Raw genomic sequence first — 18,109 nt, 5'->3', positions numbered from 1 at the left:
ACGGCCGCTTCCTTCCACTTCCTAGGTCTTTCCTATCCCATCGTCGCCACAAGACGTATCTGTGTCGGTGCGACGCAAAAAAAAAAAAAAAAAAAGACTTAGCTTCCGTTGATATTTCTGATACTGGTGTCTGAGACCGCTCCAAACTTTGTAAAATGGTACACTCGTGGTTTCCCAGGAACGTAGCCAAGTGGGGGCCAGGGGGTTTACTGGGCGTTAAAAAGAAACCGACAATAAACAAGTCGGCTCAATGGGTTGGCTCTTTGGAGTATTCATAGAGACAAAATTGTAAAACCAACAGATTTCTTGAATCTATTTTCTAACAAGTCTCCAATGTTGGATTTTAGATTGTAATCTGAATATACCATTCGCCATAAAACTATTGATCATATGCCTTTGCTGACAGGACTTAGTGTTTACAGTGCACTATGTCTTCTGGTATAGGCTAGAGCAATTTTATTACTTTCATTGATCTGTCTCTGTCTTATCCTCGGCTTTGACAATATGAAAGTGACTGAGGTATGAGCGATGCCAGTAATGCTATTCCTTCTGCAGCCGGTCCCTGCTATGAATGGTGTGAAAATGTTGCTCATAGGGTCGGTTGGTGCATGCATTTGCAGACTGACATGTAATAGCAACTTCTGGTTCGGTGAGGAAAGCAACGGGAAACTACCGCGCTCCTCATTTTCCTAGTACGCCTCTTCAGTGATGCCTAGGCCATCTATGAGACTGACCATACATTTTAATCATATTGTTCTTGTTTTGTATTTTAGTGTTAAGATTTCGTAATCTACCGGTACTGCAATCTGAATATCAACTTAATTTACTTGTATCAGTATCCTTATGACACTCGCGCATGCGCGCACCACACACACACAAAACCGTCTTCATTATGTTCTATCATAATTGTACATGCCCTCCCCCCGGCCAATAGGGGGTCTTCTCAACCAAAGGCTGTTAAATCTCACAAACCTCTTTCACAGGAAATGAAGGTAAAACTAGTAGCAGGGCTCAAGATGTACTGGGAACGAAAGTGGGAACTAGTCATAAGCGCTCCCTAGTGGAAAGAAAGAAAGAAAGAAAGAAAGAAAGAAAGAAAGAAAGAAAGAAAGAAGGAAGGAAATAAATAAATAAATAAATAAATAAATAAATAAATAAATAAATAAATAAATAAATAAATAAATAAATAAATAAATAAATAAATAAATCGATGAAATGTTTTAGGATTAATCCTTTATTTACAAAATAAGTTATACAAACATTTATTACACATATACATCTTGCAATATACACAATATCAGCGTACTTGAGAAGTAATTATCTTCAATTGTAAACAAGTGTAGTGTTCGTCCATCAGACTCCAATAAGATGATCCCCTTGGAATCTTATTAATACTTATCTTTATTCTTATAGCGAGGTTTTTGTATTATTTTGTATTGCAAAAGGGAAGAGCATTTTGGCATGAAAATAATATTTGAGAAATATTTTTAAAAGGAAGGAGTGGCGTACATCTTAATGACTAAAAAAAGTCTAAATTCAATATTTTGAAAATTAGAATATCTCTTCCTATAGTCGTAATATTAAAAGATGCGTTCTGACAGTTCTTAGAGGGAGGTCCGTTTACTGCCTGCCTGGGCTGGGACAAGGAAATAGGGGTTATGGTTGCGATGGAGATAAGCCTGTTGTTCGGCTCGTGTTGTTGGGAGTTGCCAAGCCTCTCACTTCTGAGTTACGTACAACAGAACAGAGCGGTCTGAACGAACGAATAAGTGAGCCAGAAGCGAGGGGAAGGAGAAAGGAATGTGGCAACACCGTGCAATGTTCTTCCCTCCAGCACTATCTGTCAAAACGCTTCTTTTAATATTACGAGTAAACATTTTATTCTAGACATTCTGGCAAGGACAACGTTTAACTTTATCAAATGAAAGTTAAAAAAAATTAAATGTGAACATATAAATATCATCTGATAAATAACTGTACAAAATGGAACACTAAAAAAAATTGTGATGAAAACATTTTAATTCCCTCCGCTACTGCAAAATGCGTATTTGCAATTGCCAATGTATGTCACTTGCTACGCCCCACTCTGTCATCTTTTTGTTCATTCTCGGTAATCCTAATTTTTTACACATGATCTTTGTCATAATTTGAAAATATTAAAAATATGTGTATGAAACTTTGGGTAGTGATGCACTTTGTTTATATAAACAACATCTTCGATGTTATTTTCCTTTATATAAGCATTTTGTTTAAAGAATTAGAATTGCAAATTTTAGAAAAAAATGAAAGTTTACGATTTTAAAAAAATATAGAGGAATACTTAGAAATTCTATAGCGTGTTGTTGATGTTGTTCTCTAAATAATTTCAGCAAATATTTCAATGAATTTTGGCATTTATAGAGCAAATTCCATTTATCTGAAAAATGAATATGAAAATTTGATAATATATTTACAAATTACTGCTGTCATAAATGTGTGTAAAGTATGCAGAATTTCCTTAATCTCTACTTCTTTTCTATTTACAGTTTATTTGTATTTATAAACGCACAAACACATACAATACAAAGATTATACACTTAGTACATATTCTCAATAAGCAAAATGCCCACTTACTTCAAGAGGTAGATCTAAAAGAAAACATATCTCAGTACCAAAACATAGCTTCTTTCTATCTATATATAATGGACTCCCGATTATTCGAGTGCGGGTTATTCGTGCATCTTAAAATATTAAAAAATAATAAATTGGAATCAAAACAACCTACTAAAATCCTATGCTTGGGCTTTCCTGATGACCTCACCTTAGTAGCAAACGACTTGGAAGAGACTACTACCCAACTCCAAACACTACACTCAATAGCGGTTTAAATGCATCTCTTGATCAACATAAGAAAGACCGAGTTCATTTACAAATATCAAAGACGCTCTTAAAACAACGATAGCCAGTGATACTAGTTATATGAAGTCAGCCAAAACTGACCTTGGAGAATGGATTTCAGAAGACTTCAGTGAAACGGTAGCTCTTGAACAGAGGAGAATCAAACTAGACAAGACATACCATGCTTGTAGAAAACTGTACTCCTCGAAACATTTGTGATTGCAAAATAAATAAATGTACTATACTGTATATTATTTGACCCTACTTTTGAACTACGATTTCTCTTTTTGAACTTCTTAAGTAATGTATTTTTATGAGCTTTTTGTTATCGGTGTGTAAAAATGGATTTTTTTCTGGTGTGTGTCTGCCTGGATGGTTTTTATCTCATCATCACAGAAAAACGTAAAAAAATAGCTTTTAAAAATAAAGTGAAAATCGTAAGTTACAGAAAAAAGGAGAGAAATTCTATAGCATGTTGGTGATGTTATTCTCTAAATTAATTTAGCAAATATTGAATGAATCGTGGTATTTATAGAGCAAATTGCATTTATTTGAAAAATGAATATGAAAATTTGATAACATATTTACAGATTACTGCTGTCATAAATGTGTGTAAAGTATGCAGAATTTCGATTTTGTAACGTTTGTAGTTGAGCTACAAATATGAGATTTTTGCTGAATTCAAGTTAGCATAAGGTGTATCTCCCCACTTTCATTAGAAGCAATGAGAAATCGGAATTAACAGGACTGGAATTTGTTTAAACAGTTTTAACGATTCGGACGAAGGAGAGAAATGCGTCAAACATTTGTGAGTGAAGTGATGGTCGGCTGCGAAGTTGGCGGCATATTATGAAGTCAGAGTACAAACTGTACAAAATTTTAAGAAAAGGAAAAAAGAAAAGCTGGAGGAATTTTATGTGGAACAGTAATACTGGTGGAACTCAGATACGTTTCAGTTTTTCAAAAATTTGCATATCAAGATTTGAATGTTGCTCTTGTGCAGTAGTTCAGTCAAAGAAAAAGGGCGAAAGAAGTTAAGATCACCGGTACATTTTCTATACGTAAATTCAAGTTATGTTATTTAATTTTCTGCTTGAACTGTGTTTTAAGTTCTTCGTGCATGTCTACCCCGCCATTAACCCGAATAACCGGAAGTTTTTGTAGTTCCAAATTTTGAGCCGTTCACTCTTTCACTTTACCATTATCGGATGGACGGAATCGAGAATCTTGTTCTGTGAGCAATAAAACTAAATTGATGTAACATTTCTTAATACTGATTATAGACGTTTGACGAAACAATAAGTAATATTTAAATCGAATAATTCATAAATAATACTTTAAAGTGTCTATTCTCTGACTTGTATCACACAATATTTGTCACAAATAAAACAAATGACTTTTAAAGATCTTAATCAAATTTTAGTACAACTCTTTTCACGGAAAATCGTACACACTTTTTCAATTATTTTCAAATATATATATATATATATATAATTTATATAATTCATTTATATGCCAAACAAAACATCGTGCATTATAGGATATATAACTGCATTTACATATCTATTACTTCCTTCCGTTATTCCTTTAATACGAAATTTTGTACTTATTGTATTCTTCGAATGGAAGTCGTTCTGTTCTCAGATCTATCACTCAATAGAACCAATCTTAAATGTTTCATATCATACAGAAAGTATGTATTAGCCGTGCATACGGAAGAGATTTATAACATGCAAATGGAGTCTGTCATAGGGAAAGTGAATTTGGAATTGCAAAAAAATCCTACAAAATCGTTGAGCAAAATTCTTATGTTAAATTGATTAAGAAGTGAGATCAAAACTAAAAGACCTGAATAATTTTGAAATATTTGGAAGCAGATCAGTGAGCACAGAGTCACGAACCGATAGGATTGTTGTTTAATATTTGATGGCGAGTTTCAAAATTAAGTACAAATATTTATGTTTTCTGGCACGCGTTCGATCATAGTCTAGCATACCATACCCAAAAATAATATGGCAAAAATATTTTTTAGATTTTTCAAAACAGAACTTTCATCACATACTTTCTGTATGATACGATCTAGTTATGAAACAATTTGTTCTTCCCTTTTGATTGTCCTTTGTAAATGTTCATTAAGACATTCGTTTTTAAGTGCTTGCATACTATATCTGTAAATAGTATCGTAAAACAGGATTCTCTTTACACTTTTAAACATAAAACATCGGAACTCAGTAGACTTTCTCTGTGGTATGGTTCGATCATGACTGAACGGATTGTTTCGATGTTCCTATGCAAATTCATCAAGAATTTTATCTCACTTTGCTTCACATGTCATATATGGAAAAAGAGATTCTTATCACATTTTAAAACAAACATTGAACACAGTAGACTTCTGTGTGGGGTGGTGTGATGATGAAACAAATTGTGAAGTTCTAAAGAAATCCAAAAACATTATTATAAATAATGTAGTGCACAAAATAATTAACACATTGTCAAACCAACATTCTTTCAAGTAATACTCAAGAACATTAAGTTAGATTTTAACTTATGTTTATGACAAGCAGAGGGAACTTAGCATAATTATATGAAATGTTTCAACAAAAGTAGTCCATTGTTTGAAACACTTAACTTGTTAAAAAAAACAATGCTCACAGTAAAGACGATCTTTCAGAATTCATATTCAACAAAGATTTGGAATGTTCATTCCAGGTACAGTGTTCTATGCCCACAAATCTTGAACGAAGTCTCTTTAAATGCATCTTGAACGTTTGAGACTTTGCTCTCAACTTTTCCATGATTCAAACTGGGCAACTTTATCACAGGAAAAAGAAATATATAGAGAGAGATCGACAGTAGTACAGTGACCCCTCAGCGACACGAACAGAAGTTTGGTCCGGCCAAACTCTCTGCACTATTGCACTGCCAAAGAGTACAGCGTTCTTGTACAGTTTTGGTCATATTTAACAATCCTTGAAAACACTACCGCAAGCTGTCATTAAGATGGAGACATTGTGCTGTTTGTGATGTGGGGCACCTCCCCAGAGATGTACACTATCTCGAGGACGCTGGTGTAGGAACCCGTGACTAGAGCGAACAAGGACAGGGCGGCGATGATCACGTTCTTGTAGAGGCGCCATTTGCCCCAGCCGAGACCACCGTCCCACAATACGACTGTCTCGATGACGGCAGGACACAGTAGTCCCAAGGTGGACACGCACACTGCTCCAACCAGCGAGATTATAGGACCGAGATTGGGCACCAGGGCTGCCACCATCACTGAAACAAAAATACCAACATAAGGACACTGAAAACATTGTTTGCTTCATCCGTTATTTTTTTTTCTACTGGGTTCTCCGGAATGTTTTTTTTAGAGCAATATTTACCCCCGTGAGTCGGGATGGTTGAATAAATCTTCGATACCCCTCAGTGGCGCCTCGTAGAGTCACGTTATGGATAATAGGGGTCTATATCTAAAATACTCGCACACATTTACACATGCAAGTATAAACAATAAATGACAATATGCCAAAATATACTAAAGGTACTCGTCCACGATGCAACAAAACTTGCATGCCACTTTTGTGTTGCGCAAGAAAAATGGCATGCACTGTTTACACACAGCACGCAAGTTTGCCTTTTTTCTTGTTACGCAACACGAAAACTTGCACGCCCAAGGAAATGTTGCACCGAGTGTTTACACCACGCTATTTACTGTAAGTGGCGCAAGTTTTCTCGCACGCAACTTTCCTAGTCAGCTGTTCTAGCGGATGTGAGTGTTGATAGTAGCAAGCATGTCTTCTGGCGAGGTGTTATCGGCGGCTTGCTTATCGCTTATTTTATTATGGCGACGAAAATAAAGACGAGAAAGAGCGAAACGGAAATGTTGGATGAGGAAACGGATTTTAGGTCGTGAACACTGTGGTGTTGTTAATAACTTGCTACAGGAATTGTACATGGGAGACCAAGTCTTCTGCAAGAATATCCTGCGAAAGTCAGCGACTGATTTTGAATATCTGCTGAGAAGAGCAGCGCGGTTGATACAAAAGAAAGACACGCTAATGAGAAAATGAATATCACCAACGGAACGCCTTGTGTTGACATTGAGATATTTAGCAACAGGTAAGCCGATTTTTTTAAAATATGGATTTTATACAGTACACATAAGGAATCATTTCTTTTAGCTTATTGTAACTTCCTACATTTTGTTTTGTTACAGGTGACAGTTATCAGTCATTGATACCGACATGCTCTATTTCACGTGTAATATCTGAAGTTTGTGATGCTATTTACATCGTGATGAACGCTCTCTGCCGTTTTTGTTTATTTCTGTAGTCCGTTGCCTCAAACTTCCATAAACATTCTTGTGTTTCAACTAAATATATCAGCTTTCTCGTCATCTCTCTCGTTCATTTCGTGTTCTGAGACATTGTAACCTGTAAAATGAACTTACGTAACTCATTCAATTATTACTAAGATGGGTATCTATTTTGAGGCATGTTATATTTCATTTACAAAAAGGATATACAGGTACGTATTTACGTTAATTTATTCCCGAGTGTGAACCTCTCAAACATCAGTATAATGTCACAGCAGACGGCCACGTGCGAAAGTTGCGCCACAAAAATGATCTAAACTTTTCACGCCACTTTCAGATGGCGCAACTTCCTCTCTTCCGCTGTGTACACGATGCCACTTTTGACTTTGCACGCCACTTGGAAGTTGCGCAGAATTCGAGTGGCGCGTGCAACTTTTCGAATTGCATGACTGTTTACACGAAGCCACTCAACTTTTCTTGCTCAAATCGAAGTTGCATGCCATTTTAGTTGCATCGTGGACAAGTAGCTTTAGGTTTACCGTATCTTCAGTTCTTATCACTCAGATCCAACCTTCTTTCGCCAGGCAGTGGCTCAAACGGTTGAGGCGCTGGCTGGCCTTCTGACCCCAACATGGCAGAATCGATCCTGGCTCAGCCCGGTGGTATTTGAAGGTGCTCAAATACGTCGGCCTCGTGCCTGCGCACTTTTACCCCTCAGTTGCCATTAGACTTCTCAGGAATATCTTTATTCTATCTAATGTAGTAGCCATTGGTATGGTTGCCGTATTATTTTCAACAATAGCATACTCGGAAATACAAGTCTCAAGAGAACTAGCTGCTAGTCCAACTCATTGGCTGAATGGTCAGCATTGAGGCCTTCGGTTCAGAGGGTCCCGGGTTCGATTCATGGCCAGGTTGAGGAGTTTAATCGCCTCTGATTAATTATTCTGGCCCGGGGATAGGGTGTTTGTTTTTATCCCAACGCTTTCCTCTTCATATTCACACAACACACTACACTACCAACCACCACAGAAACACGCAATAGTGATTACATCCCTCCATATAGGGTTGGCGTCAGGAAGGGCATCCGGTCGTAAAACAGGGCCAAATTCACATGTGCGACACAGTTCGCACTCGTGACCCCACAGATGTAGGAAAAGCGGTAGTAGAAGAAGAAGAAGAGAACTACCTGCTACCGTTCTCGGTCACAGTTTGCTCGTGACCGAGGCTCCCTCATTATAACACGCCCCTTCCCCAAGAAACATAGCCAGCGATAACCTTTGGACACCTTGTACTTTAAACGTCTGTTCTACGGTCACATGGGGTGTGTGACCGGGAGCTGATATATACGATTTTACGCTCTATCCCGAAGCCAGATTTCGCAGTTTAGAAGTAGACTAATAGTCACCTTCCTTATGAGCTGAAAACCTATATCCTCCTGTGTATAATATGTTGAGAAGAAAAATTAAAATATTAGTGTTTATTGGGAGGGCACGTGATCCTGTGACCTTACGTGTCAGCCGCCACTGGTATCCCCTGCCTATAGTAAAAGGCGGCCAGCGGGGCTCTCGACGTGAGAGCTAAGATTGATGAGCACGGGGCCACTATCTGAGTCTGGCATTGATTCCACTTACTTGTGTCAGTCCCTTCACCTTCATTTTTTCTATGCAACCTCCCTTGGTTCTCGCGACAAAAAGGACATGTTCCAAGTGGATGCAGCACGTGCAATCAAGAGGAAGCCTGCACACTTATCAGTCAAGCACATGGACTGTCCCAAGTGTCAGCGGGCATGTCCCGTCGAGGTATCGCCTGTTGCATTTCGTAGAACGTATCCCATCACTTCAATCAGTCAATCACTACTGACCTGCATTTAGGACAGTCGCCCAGGTGGCAGATTCCCTATCTGTTGTTTTCCTAACCTTTTCTTAAATACAGTAATCCAAAGAAATTGGAAATTTATTGAACATCTCCCTTGGTAAATTACTCCAATCCCTAACTCCCCTTTCTATAAACGAATACTTGCCCCAATTTTTCCTCTTGAATTCCATCGTTACCTTCATATTGTGATCTTTCCTACTTTTAAAGACACCACTTAGTCGAGCAGCTCGTCTCCTTTCTCTCAAGTCTTCCCAGCTCAAACTTTGCAACATTTTTGTAGCGCTACTGTTATGTCGGAAATCACCCAAAACAAATCGAGCTGCTTTTATTTGGATTATTTCCAGTTTTTGAATCAAGTAACTCTGGTTAGGGTCCCATACAGTACGTGAGTTTGGTGTAGCGATTTAAATATGTGCAGCTCAATACAGGCAACTACTATACATTTTATAGCGGAAGTGGAGAAGCATGAAGTGCTGTTTAATAACAGATTAAAGGATTATTCAAACAGGTCCATATGTGAACATATCTGGCGAGAAAATGGAAGCATTCAGCATGAGTGCTATCAATAATCTTTCAGCTAGTAGAATAGGATGTCTGAATTTGGTATATATTTTTTTTCAGCTAGTAATTTTACTGAAGGCAGTAACTCTTTAAACGTCTCCCAGTTCATTCTACAACGTGTATGAAATTGTGAAGGATCTTCGTTAAGTTTGTTAGCCATTACGAAAGCACCAATCTCTTGGCAGTCCACATTGTATGAGTTGACCCAAAATCACTTTTTTTTCACCGGTTTTCTTCGTAATTTCCGAAGTAACAACAAGCTTGCCAAATCACTAGAGGAAATCTTAGCTAATGACCCATAGATGTGCATGTACGTGGCCCATGAGATACGGGACAGGGCAAGTTACTTTTTTTTTCTTTACGTCGCACAGACACAGATAGATCTTATGGCGACGATGGGATAGAAAATGGCTAGGAGTGGAAAATAAACGGCCGTGGCCTTAATTAAGGTACAGCCCCTGCATTTGCCTGGTGTGAAAACGGGGAAACCGCAGAAAACCATCTTCAGGGCTGCCGACAGTGGGGTTCGAACCCACTATCTCCCGAATGCAAGCTCACAGTTACGGGCCCATAACTGCACGGCCAACTCATTCGGTGGAAGGAATTATGTAAGTAAGGCCTCAGCCATTGTTCTTTCTCGTTCTTTCTCCTATGATTTTCCTTAATAATAATAATAATAATAATAATAATAATAATAATAATAATAATAATAATAATAATAATAATAATAATAATAATAAGTCATATTTGATAGAGAAAGCCCTCAGCCATTGTTGTTTTCCTTTTTCTCCACCGCTGTTCCAATACTTGAATTGGGTCACGGGTGCGGACCGTATGCTTGCGGGTGCCTTTGGTTTAATACTAATCATAGGGAAAAAAAAGGACAACTTTCGATCCTTCAAAGAATGAAGGTATCAGCCACAGAAAGAGAAGGGCCACGAAGGAAGTGAAGATGATAATATTCACTAGGTTTCGCAAGCTTCAAGGCTGACATGCGACTGTCAAAGGGATCCTCATGTTCATGTCAACCTGGCAGCATAAACATCTAATACCTGAAGGGATCGTCTTGACAACTTGGTTTCACACCATTTTATAGTATTTTTAATATAATCTAATTTGAATTTGATAACGGAGTATTGGATCAATAAGGACACATTGACGTCAACCGCAACAGTGTTCAGTGTTTAACATTTTATCTACATAGACATCCACCTACTATGTTTATATTGAGATGACAAGATGGAATTTAATTCCATGCCACTATTTATCAATTTTTAATATGTCATAGTTTTAGCTTTCTTAGCGGAGGGCTCCCTGTTTCATTAGGTCTTATTGTAATGTACGAATTTTAACCTATTTAGCTGAAGAAGAGAATGAACATATTCTCGAAGCATGTTTCAGATATAATGTAAATGTGAAATGTAAATAAATGTTTAATACATAGTATTGACTAGGCGGATTATCCATCTCTCTGTTTACTGTGATTAAGTCAATACGGACCCAATACTGGCCATTATGGTCAAGATTATTAATATAAGTAACAACATTATGCGGCGAGTAGGTTGGTCCCTGCCAAATCTCGCAGAAGGATCTCTCCTGTCTGCTATTTCAGGTTTCGTAAAACATTATTTTTCTATGATTCCAACATCGCAACCGAATACCAAAGCGCCACCGATAAACAAAAACACATCGTCAAGTTCTTGTTAATTCTGTCGACTGTCAACAACAATGCATGAAAGCTTCTGGCGGCAAACGGAATTTTGCGTATTCATTTATTTGCATTCTTCAACCAATTTGAATATCAATATAAAATATTACAGTATAGCTTGAGACCAACTCCACGAGACAGAATCTACTGTTTGGCTGGAATCGCCCCACCAGATATAAGAAGAGAAGTTGCATCCATGAATGAGAGAACTAAAGCACTTGCCTCATGTGCACACCCATTGTATGGATATGAACCTGCCCACCGAAGATTGAGGTCTGGGAGGAGTTTCCTGAATACAACCGAAGATTTAAACGAATCTGATCAATCCACAAGGTTGAGATTATGGAGAACTAGAAATCCTCAACTTGTTGGTTGGATGCTACCAGTTGAAGGAACATCTCCCTCCAGGACACGAGGAACATTGGTCTACGTGGAAATCGCTGAACAGGCTTCGCACTGGGGTTGGTAGATCAAGAATCAATATGGTAAAGTGGGGCTTTCCTGGCACATCCAGGCAATGTGAATGTGGTGAAGACCAAACCACAGCCCATTTCATGAACTGTAGTAAGTGACCTTTAAGTTGCACAATAGAGGACTTGATGGCTGCGACACCTAAATGCCCGTGATTTGGCAAAGTTCTGGGCAGACACTATTTTATATGTATGTCATTAAGTACCATTATGCTATGTAAAATGTATGCTTTTTGATACGAATAAATAAATAAATTACAGTATATGTTATTTTACACAAAATAATTATAAAACTATAATTATGCATTTTTATGCACATAAGTCAAGAATATATGAGTATTCCGTATATATGCATTTACGTATATGGACTATCAATCACTCAATCAACCAATCAGTATTTGGGGCAGTCACCCAGGTGGCAGATTCCCCTATCTGTTGCTTTCCTAGCCTTTTCTTAAATCTTTGCAAAGAAATTGCAAATTTATTGAACATCTCCCTTGGTAAATTATATCAATCCCTAACTCGCCTTCCTATAAACGAATATTTGCACAAATTTGTCCTCTGGAATTCCAACTTTATCTTCAAATTGTGATGTTTCCTACTTGTAAAGACACCATTCAAACTTACTTGTCTACTAATGTTATTCCACGCCATCTCTCCACTGACAACTCGGACATGCCATTTACTCGAGCAGCTCGCCTCCTTTCTCCCAGTTCTTCTCAAACCAAACTTTGCAACATTTTTGTAACGCCACTCTTTTATCGGAAATCATCCCAAACAAATCAAGCTGCTTTTCTTTGGATTTTATTTCCAGTTCTTGAATCAAGTAATCCTGATGAGGGTACCATATACTGGAACCATACTCTATTTCTTACCAGATACTTATATGCCCTCTCCTTTACATCCTTACTACAGTCCCTAAATACCATCATAACCATGTGCAGAGATTTGTACGCTTTATTTACAATCCAATTTCTGTGATTACCCCAATGGAAATCTTTCCTTATATTAACACCTAGATACTTACATACGGAACTTTCTCCCCATCAACGCAGTATTTAAAACTGAGAGGCCTTGACGTTTAACCCCGTTTATCATCATACCATTGCCTACTGTCCATCTCACAACATTATTGAGGTCATTTTGCTGTTGCTCACAATCTTGTAACTTAATTATTACTCTATAACAATATCATCCGCAAATCTTAGGCTATAAATTATTTTATTCACGTTGCGTATAGTGATAGTTTAGAAGAAGGCCTAAAATAATTAATTCTCAAATATCTATGTTATTAGTGGTCATATCCTTAAATACTACACACCAAAAGATATAGATAATGCAATTTTCGATTATTTAAGTCTTATACGGTTTTACCATATTGCATATGATAAGTAGAAGGTGGATTCATATGTACTAAAAACTGCAAAATATGTACTCATGTTTCAAATGGTATGAATCGCCTTTATTTCTTATGGACGTATTATATTTTCAAACTAACAAACAAAATTTGCAAATATACCATAAACCGCCCTGGAATCAATAACATATACCTACTATATTCATAATTTAGACTTTTGTTGCTTAATTCGAGAAGGAAGAGGTCAAATCAAGCTCGGCAATAATGCAAAAGAATATGAAAGTGCAAAGGGCCACAGAGAGCAGGGAAGCGATTAAGTCACAAACGTGTAAGTAAAGTGTTTAACACCCAACGACCAACGCTAAAAGACTGTGTTAAAAAGAATACCAAGAAAACCTTTTTCATACATGGCCTTCAAGTAACTCATTATAGGGAAAGTGTTTGGTAAGGTTGGAAAGGAAAACATATTAAAATTAATTATAATATTCATTAGTTTGGTAGGGGACGAAATTACGAACACATTTTTGGTAGTTTATGTCAAATATTGACTACCGGTACCTTACGATATAACCGTTTCACTGTAACTTGTCCGTAAATATATTCAGTAATATATATATACCAATTTCTAACCTTGTCCATAATATTCCTGAATTTCTACAAGTCAAAATCTGCCAAGGGGACGAAATATGGACCCATTAGCTTACCCTCTCAGCACGTGAAGTTTAATTTCGTTTCTTCCTATCCTTCTGAGTGCTTCATCTTTTTTTTTCTGTCAGGTAGTGTATAATACAAGATGTCTAGTTACCAACCTGAGAGCAGAACGACAACAATCTTCAAGCCATACTTGAACGATATCTTCCAGAAGGGGGTGAATTTGTCTAGAACAGCCCTGAATATGATATCGTTCGGCACGTAGAGAAGTAGTCCGTAAGTCAGCAGCATCGCCAACGGTATCAGCGTCTTCGCAATGTTGGCAAGTCTGAAAAAAAAGAAAGTCACATTGGAATCTTAAAAAAAATGTGTAGCATACATAATCGTTATCTAAGAGCCATATTTCAGTTATATAATTCAGTTATTTCTGTTATAGTATATTTTGATTGTGTTAGATTAGGTGCGCGAGCAGCCGCTTGCCAGTGACCTGCGAGCTGGCATTAACAACCTGTACTTCCTCGCTAAGATCTTGAATTAGTCGATTCACAGTCCACCCTGATAAGTTTACTGATTCATATTCTTTTATCAGCTTTGGACTATATATTCTCCCCCCCCCCCCATTTTTGAACAATGAAAATGAAATGTGTCCGAGGACTTCGGCTCGCCAAGTGCAGGTCTTTTGATTTGAATCCCGTAGGCGACCTGCGCGTCGTGATGAGGATGAAATGATGATGAAGACGGCGTATACACCCAGCCCCCATGCCAGCGAAATTAAATTATGGTTAAAATTCACAACCCTAGTCCAACCCGGGACTCCTGTGACCAAAGGCCAGCACGCTAACCATTTAGCCATGGATCCGGGCATTTTTAAACAATCTTTGATCAGATCTTCATTTGATGAACTTCGCAATCGTTTTGCCAATTGAAGAGAAATTTTGTAGGAGAGGCGGACGGCTGGCTTAGTTTTTATATTTACAATGTCATTGTCCTAAAAGTAAACAGAGTGACGTAAACTTAGCTTACCCTTACTTCAAATAATTCTTACATATGGAATTTTTAGGTATTTTTAATATTCCCATCTGTTGTTGGGTATTCAGCCCGAAGGCTGGTTTGATCCTCTACAGCTCCACCAACAGCGCCATAGATAGCCTAGGTGTCACTGAAGAGGCATACTAGGGAAGTGAGGAGTGAGGTAGTTTCCCGTTGCTTTCCTCACGGAGACAGAAGTTGCTATTACATATCAGTCTGCCAAGCCAACTGAAATGCATGCACCAACTGACCCTATGAGCGATATTTTCACACCATTCATAACAGGGACTGGCTGCATAAGGAACGGTATTGCTAGCATCGCTCATACCTCGGTCACTTAAATATTGTCAAAGCCAAGGATGAGACTGAGACAGGTCAATGAAAGTAACAAAATTACTCTAGTCCATCTAGCAATGCTCTAACAATGCGTAACAGAATGGCTTCGTCTTGGTTAGTGCGTATTCAGTTTTGAACCATTGTAATAGGCTAATACCATTAGGCATAAATTAATCATAAACTCTGAAATATGTGAATATAATATCTACATCTTGGTTGATCATTTCCTCTTTTCTTTTTTTCTTTTTTTTTTTGCTTTACGTCGCACCGACATAGATATGGCGACACGATGAGACAGGAAAGGGCTAGGAGTGGGAAGGAAGCGGCCGTGGCCTTAATTAAGGTACAACCCCAGCATTTGCCTGGTTGGAAAATGGTAAACCACGGAAAACCATTTTCAGGGCTGCCGACAGTGGGGTTCGAGCCTACTATCTCCCGAATACTGGATCCTGGGCGCACTTACGCGACTGCAGCTATCGAGCTCGGTCATTTCCTCCTTTAATCGCTTCATTAGTGCTAGGCGGTCTTCATCTTAATATTGATCGTAATCTTTTCTACGGTATGATAAACGATATAATGTCCGACTCGTTGGCTGAATGGTCAGCGTACTGACCTTCGGTTCAGAGGGTCCCGGGTTCGATTCCCGGTCGGGTCGGGGATTTTAACCTTCATTGGTTAATTCCAATGGCTCGGGGACAGGGTGTTTGTGCTGTCCCCAACATCTCTGCCACTCACATACCACACATAATACTATCATTCAGCACAATAACACGCAGATGCCGCCCACCCTCATCGGAGGGTCTGCCCTACAAGGGCTGCACTCGGCTAGAAATAGCCACATGAAATAAATAAAACTATATAATGTCATTTTAGATTGAATTTCTTCAATTGGTTTTAAGACAAATTAAACATTTTGCCAACACTTGTGCGTTCATAAATAACTCCACTACTTCCCATTCATGTCAATCAATCAATCAATCAATCAATCAATCAATATCAATCAATACTGATCTGCATTTAGGGCAGTCGCCCAGGTGGCAGATTCCCTATCTGTTGCTTTCCTAGCCTTTTCCGAAATGATTTCAAAGAAATTGGAAATTAATTGAACATCTCCCTTGGTAAGTTATTCCAATCCCTAGTTCCCCTTCCTATAAATGAATATTTGCCCCAGTTTGTCCTCTTGAATTCCAACTTTATCTTCATATTGTGATCTTTCCTACTTTTATAGACGCCATTCAAACCTATTCGTCTACTAATGTCATTCCACGCCATCTCTCCGCTGGCAGCTCGGAACATACCACTTAGTCGAGCAGCTCTTCTTCTTTCTCTCAATTCTTCCCAACCCAAACATTGCAACATTTTTGTAACGCTACTCTTTTGTCGGAAATCACCCAGAACAAATCGAGCTGCTTTTCTTTGGATTTTTTCCAGTTCTTGAATCAGGTAATCCTGGTGAGGGTCCCATACACTGGAACCATACTCTAGTTGGGGTCTTACCAGAGACTTATATGCACTCTCCTTTACATCCTTACTACAACCCCTAAACACCCTCATAACCATGTGCAGAGATCGGTACCCTTTATTTACAATCCCATTTATGTGATTACCCCAGTGAAGATCTTTCCTTATATTAACACCTAGATACTTACAATGATCCCCAAAAGGAACTTACACCCCATCAACGCAGTAATTAAAACTGAGAGGACTTTTCCTATTTGTAAAACTCACAACCTGACTTTTAGCCCCGTTTATCAACATACCATTGCCTGCTGTCCATCTCACAATATTTTCGAGGTCACGTTGCAGTTGCTCACAATCTTGTAACTTATTTATCACTCTATAGAGAATAACATCATCCGCAAAAAGCCTTACCTCCGATTCCACTCCTTTACTCATATCATTTATATATATAAGAAAACATAAAGGTCCGATAACACTGCCCTGAGGAACTCCCCTCTCAACTATTACAGGGTCAGACAAAGCTTCACCTACTCTAACTCTCTGAGATCTATTTTCTAGAAATATAGCAACCCATTCAGTCACTCTTTTGTCTAGTCCAATTGCACTCATTTTTGCCAGTAGTCGCCCATGATCTACCCTATCAAATGCTTTAGACAGTTCAATCGCGATACAGTCCATTTGACCTCCAGAATCCAAGATATCTGCTATATCTTGCTGGAATCCTACAAGTTGAGCTTCAGTGGAATAACCTTTCCTAAAACCGAATTGCCTTCTATCGAACCAGTTATTAATTTCACAAACATGTCTAATATATGTCGAAACTACAACAAAGTCAGGAGTCTCCGCTTTGAAACTTCCGCAGTAACCTCCATTAGGGTACGTCCAAGATGCGCACTGGTTGTCTGAGTCAGACAGTCGGCGCTGAATGTCTGACTCCGAGCGGCAGGTGAGATGTGGCCATTATGAAAGCTGGTTGTCAGCGCAGACAGAGCTCCCACAAAAGAAAAGATATGAAATACAACTGATCAGTGTAGCATTGAACTAACAAGAGAACAGGCTGCAGCTCTATTGCTGCTAAGTGACAAGGTTACAATGAGAAGTGATATACATCCAATGAATGAATTCAGATATATTTACGGGGAGTACAAACACCTTTTTCCACAGTTACTTGCCGACGAAAACAGATTTTTGAATATTTCAGAATGAGTTCGGATACGTTTTGTTTTTTGTTGTTAAAATTTGAACACAGGCTTACGAAGAACTGGGCGAATTACCACACTCAACACGAAAATCAACAGCCTGCGCGGCAGGTTGTCTGAAACCAGAATGAACTAATCATTCCGGTAAACATCTGAGTCAGACTACCAGTGCGCAGGTGCATTATGGCCAATCCCGCTTAGCAACAAAGGATATACTTATGTCGACTCGGCGCCGACTGTCTGACTCAGAAAACCAGCGTGCATCTT

At 38.4% G+C, this 18,109-nt stretch overlaps 1 protein-coding gene across 2 annotated transcripts in view; it reads right to left on the bottom strand.

Moving 5' to 3' along the window:
* Positions 1 to 1,224: 1,224 nt before the first annotated feature.
* Positions 1,225 to 18,109, bottom strand: part of LOC136884055 (proton-coupled amino acid transporter-like protein CG1139) — a 224,130-nt gene continuing 207,245 nt past the window's right edge. For both annotated transcript variants that reach the window (XM_067156079.2, XM_067156078.2), the window contains exons 9-10: positions 13,976 to 14,145; positions 1,225 to 6,153 (exon numbers count right to left, since the gene is read on the bottom strand). In XM_067156079.2, coding sequence (XP_067012180.2) covers positions 5,873 to 6,153; positions 13,976 to 14,145 — 451 coding nt within the window. In that variant the 3' untranslated portion in view covers positions 1,225 to 5,872. The remainder of the gene's footprint in view (positions 6,154 to 13,975; positions 14,146 to 18,109) is intronic.

The sequence above is a fragment of the Anabrus simplex genome, chromosome 12, assembly GCF_040414725.1.
Source record: "Anabrus simplex isolate iqAnaSimp1 chromosome 12, ASM4041472v1, whole genome shotgun sequence".
NCBI lineage: Eukaryota > Metazoa > Arthropoda > Insecta > Orthoptera > Tettigoniidae > Anabrus > Anabrus simplex.
This window is presented reverse-complemented; position numbering and strand designations above follow the sequence as displayed.